Below are 7,653 nucleotides of genomic sequence, written 5' to 3'. Positions count from 1 at the left end.
TTTATAACTAAATAAATAAATACATTTAATAAAATGAATAAAACATTGATTAAAATAAATAGATTACAAACATTTTATATAGCCTATCTAAATAAATAATACAGCACTGCAGTCAGTACATTTTTAATAATGTAACATAAGTAGCCTATTTAATAAAATAACACAACTAAATATTTTCCAAAAACTATTTTATGCATATTTATAATAGTAATTTTAACAGTAGGCTATGTGATTTTTTTTTACATATATACATATATATGCATAAAATATATAGCTACCTTTTAAAATGTAGGATGGGTGGCGCTCGCACCAGGACAATCATGTTTGAGGATCCATCATCTGAAAGATTGAAAACCCCTGTAGGACCCGGCTTAAAGCGAAAACGTGGGAAATCCAAACTCATAAATCAAATGAGTTGCAATGAGCTCTTTTGGGTTTTCATGATGCTCACTGCAATGCTTTTTTCAGATACAGAGACATGACATGATTGGGGTTTGGTCCTAAAACACTTCATTCTTCATTAATTACAGTTTTTCTTGATTGCTTAAACACTATAACCAGGCTTTTGAACTAAAATTTCAAAACCATAACGGCATTTATCAAAAAGCACACCCATTTCCCTTAACTATAAACACTATTCCCCTGTTTTGACACGCAAGTCAGATTTGTTGAACTGTCACTGCAAAACTCTACACACAAATCCCTTCATTTCTCATCGCCTACACCATGTTGTCATTTAGAAAGCACTAGCATTCAATATTGTTCACTCAAGTCAGCACAGCTTCAGCTCATTTAGCACACAATTACCAAAAAGTGGAAACACTCAGAGTCAAAATTGATCACACACCAACCTTCAATAGACAGATAAAAGGGCCAGAGTCAGTTCATTGGGTTTTGGAACAATGGATCCAGAAAGACATGAAGAAGAGGTCGAGGACACGGAGGAGGAGGAGGAGGTGGAGGAGGTGGAGGAGGAGGAGTTAGGAGTAGGAGGTGGAGGAGGAGTTAGGAGGAGGTGGAGGAGGAGGAGGAGGTGGAGGAGGATGAGGAGGTGGAGGTGATGGAGGAGGAGGAGGAGGTGGAGTTAGGAGGAGGAGGAGTTAGGAGGAGGTGGAGGATGAGGAGGTGGAGGAGGAGGAGTTAGGAGGAGGTGGAGGAGGAGTTAGGAGGAGGTGGAGGAGGAGGAGTTAGGAGGAGGAGGAGGAGTTAGGAGGAGGAGGTGGAGGAGAAGGAGTTAGGAGGAGGAGGAGTTAGGAGGAGGAGGAGTTAGGAGGAGGTGGAGGAGGAGTTAGGAGGAGGAGGTGGAGGAGTTAGGAGGAGATAGGAGGAGGAGGAGGAGGTGGAGGATGAAGAGGAGGAGGAGGAGGTGGAGTTAGGAGGAGGAGGTGGAGGATGAGGAGTTAGGAGGAGGTGGAGGAGGGAAGAGCAGTAGGGACTGGAGGAAGAGGTGAAGGAAGAGGAGGAAGAAGGGGAAGGGGAAGGTGAAGGGCAAGACCAAAGAGACAAGCAGTGCCACTCTAGTAGCCCATGTCTTTGTCCGTGGTGTGACTATGAGGGAGGCTGGGCTACGAGTACAGCCAAACTTGAGTCGCTTCACCGTCGCCTCGATCATAAGAACCTTCATGGAGAAAAACAGGTACAGTAGATGTACTTCAGACTGCTCTCTACTGTAACTGTTGAGTGCAGTGCACTGTGCTGTGACAACACATACATGCAGTGTAGCTATTGCCATACTACTGTAATAAAAAGAAATGCATCAAATTGCCTCACATACAGATAGAGTTTTCTGAATGCTTCCATTTTGTAAAAAGGATGTGTTACAGTTTCAGTAATCAGTACTTCTATTTTTCTAGGACATAGAGACGATGAAATGGAAGAAGCCTGCCAAATATTTCAGTTGATGCGTGCCAGCGGGGATCAGGCACACTAGAGGATTTCCCCCCCGCTGCCTATAGGGCCAATAAAGCCTGTGATGTGGACGAGATCCTCTGGCCTGACCCAGACCAAAGACAGGATGCTGGGGCAGAGTATTTTTTTAGTTTTTTGTTTGGTGTATTGTACTGTAAATTAAGGAATAAGGAATAAAAAAATGTGCCAATGTATCCATTGGTTGTGTCTTTTGTGTTCATCATGTGAAAAGGTTTGTGGGGGGGGGGGGGGGGGGGGGACACACACACACACACACATAACTTACCGGTTTTGGAAATTATGTTTTGAATTTATTGCACCAGTGTGTAGACTAGTTGTAGTGTGTGTTTGTGAGGGCTTGTGTGTGATGTCTGAGGGCAAAGTTTGTTTTTTCAGCAAGAGTGAATGGTTTTGAGTGTAGAGCTTCATTTTGACCTGAAAACAGGATGTTTGGGGAACTGGGTGAGACGTTATGGATTTGTGTTTACTGTTTTGAGAATACGAGGTTTCAAGAAATGTGTTTAAGCAATCGAGAAACACTGTAAAAGCTCTGCACTTCCTCAATATATGACTTCACAGCGCCTGCTACTGGTGGACATAAGATACTACATGTGGACATGAGATACTACATGTGGACATATGATAATACATGTGGAAAATTGGGCTTATTGTTTTCAAAAATCTACTCGACTTTTATGTTAATATTTTGTGTATTGTGAACACGATAGATATTCAAATGAACAAGCATGAACACTGCTAGTGCTAAAGAGGAAAACAAAGATGTTCAGTGGGAAATTACTTAAGCTACCAGTTAGTCGGTTTCTCACTAAAAGCTATAAAACGACTTCAGAAGACTTTGAATACTGCAACAGTTATATGGATCACTTTTTATTACACTTAAACCACAACACTACATGACAGTGCCACTTTCATTGCATGGAAACCATCAGCTTTGCTAAGCTAACTTCCTCATCCTTTTTGAACCGTTTTGAACAATATAACACTGAGTAGATTATGCCAGAACTTAATTTTTTGGGTGAACTTTACCTAGTTATACACTAACTTTTCTTATTTGAAGATGTTTGTTGCTGTTCTGAGTATTATTTTAATGTGTTGCAATGTGGTTGCTAAGTCTCTCATATTCTGGTCTCTATATGACTCTAGTCCTTTCAGGTCCAGTTTTAACATCCGCCAGACGAAAATTATACTTACTTCGAGTAAAAGCAGACCTCTTGATTTAAAGTATATTTGTAGCACAAATGGTTGGATTGGTTTTGTGCTAGTGTGTAATATGGGATTGTTTAAATCCTTAATAAGTGTGAGCAAAAGCGATGTTTGTCGTGTGTGTGTGTCCGGCTGATTCTTAGTTACCAAATAGTCCATTGGAACCATAATCATGATATTTACTGTGATTCATTCACTAATGCTTGTGTTTGTATGACCAACCATAATCTCCTTTCTCTTTAACACACAGTCTTTCCTTCCTCATTGATTTTATTAGCAATCGCAACAATATCAAACAAGTGAGTAAACCAATTCCTTTGCCTCATCAACCGGTTTACCACCAATTTAGGAAGTCAACACTGTTAATCATATTTATTTTTTTAGCATGAGTGCACACGTGCCACATCAAGTGTAGGAAACCTTGGCAAATAGCTAATGAAAAAGCAAATAGTAATGCCAATAAAACTCACTTGGCATCAGATTTTATGAGTGGTGACGTTTCATGATCAATGATTTTGTGGGTACAAAAAGGATGGGAATTTAAAAAAACAGACAAGAACCGTTGGACGATTGCTAGACCGCCACCAGAGCTTCAAACCGAGGGTGAGTCAAGTTTCTGACTGAGCTTTATTCTTAATTTTATTTTAAAAGGGACAATGCATATTAATTCATTTGAGCACTCATGTCCATCATGTAAATGTAAATGCCAAATAGACTCATTTTCATCTTTAGCCCCTGTTTGATTGGTAGGAAAACTGGTTTGTCTTTAACCCTAAAAGTCCTATTTTTTGTCATTTTTAGGTGTGGAAATGTCTCTTCTTACAAGTCTGACGCAGGTGTCCATCCTTGCGATATTTCTCTTTCAGTGCGCGACCAGCCTTCCAGTTCTGGGCAGGTCAGGTTACGTTCAACTTCAGAAACTGAATATTCAACCTCTATCAGATCTTTTGTGTTTGTGAAATAAAAATGAAAGCCAGGTTCATAGCTGTATTTTTTAGACCTGTCAACTCTTGTTAGATTTGTATCTCTGTGTCCTTGGTTGATCTTCTTCGCCCCACTCTCTCCAATTCTGTCTGGAGGCGATAAGATTTCTAATTTTCTTGCCTCATGTTTTTTTCTTTTTCTTTTCTGAAACACACATACTAAATAAGCTTGTGTGTGTTGATAAAGCTGCTGGAGATTCAGTTGATGTATCGCCTCATTTCTGTTTGGGCTTTTATCATCGCAGGTATCTCGGAGAAGAGGACAGCATCTCAAGCACAGACATCTTTTCTCCCAGAAAGGTGTTGTTTCCCAGGGATGATGCAGATGTGTTTGTCCTCCAAGGCGGGTGGGTGTCATAAACTTTGATTGTTAATAAATAAGTTAATTTTGTGGACTGGTCATGTGTAGTTAAGTGCGGGCCGCCCTCTAGTGGAGTTCTTCTCAGACAGCTTCTTTTGAAATGGAGTATCAATTGATAAACACATTTTAAATGAAATACGAGAGGCTTTTTCTGGAAGAAACTGATGTACTTGAGTCTTTTGTCAACACTTTGACATTGAATCTGGCCTGTATCTCCAGGAGATCTGGGCTTCAGACGAGGCAGTTGGGCGACATTGAGTTCACTAACAGATATGCTGAACTCTTAAAATCTAAAGCTAAAATCACATCCATCTGCGCCTTCCTGAAACGTATGCAGAGCAGCAAGAAAAGGTAAATATGCACAGTTTTCTCTTAACATTTAACAAACTCAGTTATTGTTATGTGTATGTGCATTTTTCTATATGCACTTCACACATTCAATACATATTATATCCATCTATTTATCTATATTTTTCTTTTAACATTAAGCTATGAATGCACTCAAATGAAATATTCTAGCATAAATATCTTTTCAAGCTTGAAGGTATAGTGTTCATGATGCATGTTCTCTGTCTTTGCAGCGGTGTCGGTGGAGATTCAGACAGATTGATTTTCCTGATGAGACAGTATTCATGTCCAAACGTGTACCAGTGAAGACTGTGGCTTCATGTCCAAAGAAACCTGAAGACAACAACTTCACCATGTCTGAATCAGTTTGAAAACGTTTGAAATAAACTGTTTGTATATATTTGAATAAATAACTTTTTTTCTCCTCCAAATGTGTCACAAAAACTACAGATTGAAATGTAGTCATAAAACCCAATGACTTTTAAAATTACAAATTAAACTCTGGATTTGAGAACCGCTTCATGTCTTGTTTATTAAACCACACCTTTAGCTCTTCAGAGGCACATGTTGGTTTATGAATTTAACACTAGACAATAACTTAATGACCCTTCATAAGAGCTTTATATAAAGCTTTCCCATCACTAATGTGACTCAAAAGATCATAATTTAATATAGGCCTACCATTAAACACAGGCTGGAGATTGCATGAGGTGTGGTGATTTCATAGTAAAAAAAAGCATTAAAATAAATCTTATATATTGAAGATGTTAATGGTAGGCTACATGAATGTATGCTATTTAGAGGTAGCTCAAACAGTAGAGCGTTGGCGCTAGCAACGCCAAGGTCATGGGTTCGATTCCCAGGGAAAGCAAGAACTGACAAAATGTAAAATGTGTACCTTGAATGCAATGTTGTAAGTCGCTTTGGATAAAAGCGTCTGCCAAATGCATAAATGTAAATGTAAATGTATATCAGTATCATCTGAGACCATCACAATTATTGCAAGCAAATTGTGAGGGAAAACCAACCTTTCAAAGCATTGGGTTTAATTACCCTCAAACTTTTCTTAGTGTTTATATGGTTTATACGCAAAGAGTCGCTACGATGATGTTCGCTATGCGACTGTGCGGTGGTCGTGTTTTTGAAAGAAGAAATATAAGAATGTCAAGCAAATAATTTCTCTTCCTTATCGTGTCTGTCGTGCGCAATTATATAACAAGATAGCATACATTACAGTATTACAGTAAATGTGAGAGCGAGATTGCTTCAATCAGTTACTTGCTTGAAGATTACCGGTAAGTGAAACATGCCCTCGCCCACTGATGATACTAGCATCACGCTGTTTGCTAGCTTATATTCGCTCATGCGCACTTGAACAGAGAATGTCTTGAATTTGTTTTCTAGTGCGGATTGATCAACATCCCTCTGTTGACAACGTTTCCAGTTATAAATGGCACTTTTCCATTGAGGAATAGTAGTTCCTGAATAATAGAAGCTACATTAGAGTTAAAAACATATTCAGCATTCATATTTATCGCCAAAAATGTCCAATACAATTCTTCATACTTTTAATTTAAGTTGTATTTTACAATGGATGTGATAACTTCACATTTGAAATTGTATAACATTTTGGGAACAGCGCTATCCGCACACAACTAAAAATATTATTTTGTAAACATCCTCGTTGTGGTCAAGGTTTATGAAGTGCATGAACAATAGCAGCTGTGTGAATTTCTATGAGGCAAAAGTCCACCTGTGCTCATCTTTATAGCCAATAAAACTGCATGAGATAAGCGTCCGTCTCAAAGGTTAAGATTGAAGTCTATTTTCATACAGCTATCAATCGCTCACTAATGCCTGATGGGAATTTGATTCAGTCAGAACAAAGGGAGTAGTCTGCGATGTTCCTCTATTGATCCATCATCTAACAAAAAAATGGATTTGAGGCCTAAAGAATCTTCTGCTCTTTTCTTTCTCCTGGTTATTTTCACACTCGGGAAGTTTAGTGAAGCGCAAAGTAAGTGATGAACATTTTTAACTGAAAAATATGGCATAATCAGATATTTTGTGTATGATAAAACAGTTAAAAATATAAAAATCCACAGGGATTTGAGAGATGACATGTTACACTGCGGAAAAACATGTAGGCTTAGGATCAGATATGAAGATATATTTCCAAAACAGGAATGAAGACCAATCTTTTTTTGAAAATCTTGTTAATCTTGAAAATGTTAGGCTAATATTTCAAGTTGTAAGAATTAGTTTAAAGCTGTGCTAGTTATGGTTAATTGAACATCAAGGCAATTTTGTTTTTTAAGAACAAGAAATGGTTGAATCAAGAAATTTGTCAATTTTATAACACTGACACTGTACAATCATACTGACTGAGAGTTATCAACTTCTAGCATCAATCATAAATCTTTTACACATTTTAATAACAGTGATGTTTTATCTTTATATGTGTTACTATGGATAGCCTACATTTAAAAATGCTTTGCAAATTCTTAAACTAAAATTGTGGTCTTAATTCAAACTTTAGTCTATAGGCTACTCTTATTATACTTAGACAAAAAACACATTCCGGTATTTTCTGCTTAATCATATTTTTAATTCAAATTACTTTTTCCAACTAATTCAATGATTTTGAAATATGTGAATTTTAGTAGGCCTACTTGTTTGAAGTTATCACGAAGCTAACTAAATGTAGCAATTATTTCGTTCCATACTTTCTAATATTTTTACTTTTTGCAGCGTCAACCAAGACCACCCTAAATCTTATACCAAAATGTATTTAAAACACATTTATTTCATATACTACAAATCCAATAA

General features: G+C 37.7%; 1 protein-coding gene across 1 annotated transcript; it reads left to right on the top strand.

Moving 5' to 3' along the window:
* Window positions 1-3,261: 3,261 nt before the first annotated feature.
* On the top strand, window positions 3,262-5,290 carry LOC307151912 (uncharacterized protein). Its single transcript, XM_079860159.1, has 5 exons — window positions 3,262-3,735; window positions 3,934-4,027; window positions 4,361-4,462; window positions 4,696-4,827; window positions 5,058-5,290. Exons 1-5 carry the CDS (start codon window positions 3,642-3,644, stop codon window positions 5,128-5,130), a joined length of 495 nt encoding a protein of 164 aa, XP_079716285.1. The 5' UTR covers window positions 3,262-3,641; the 3' UTR covers window positions 5,131-5,290.
* The last annotated feature ends 2,363 nt before the right edge of the window (window positions 5,291-7,653 follow it).

Source organism: Squalius cephalus (assembly GCF_949319135.1).
Source record: "Squalius cephalus genome assembly, chromosome: 23".
Lineage (NCBI taxonomy): Eukaryota > Metazoa > Chordata > Actinopteri > Cypriniformes > Leuciscidae > Squalius > Squalius cephalus.
This window is presented reverse-complemented; position numbering and strand designations above follow the sequence as displayed.

Coding starts and splice junctions, on each gene's coding strand:
- LOC307151912 (XM_079860159.1), top strand. CDS start 3,642: ATGATTTTGTGGGTACAAAAAGGATGGGAATTTAAAAAAACAGACAAG. Junction 3,736..3,933: donor ACCAGAGCTTCAAACCGAGG/GTGAGTCAAGTT, acceptor TGTCATTTTTAG/GTGTGGAAATGTCTCTTCTT. Junction 4,463..4,695: donor GTGTTTGTCCTCCAAGGCGG/GTGGGTGTCATA, acceptor CTGTATCTCCAG/GAGATCTGGGCTTCAGACGA.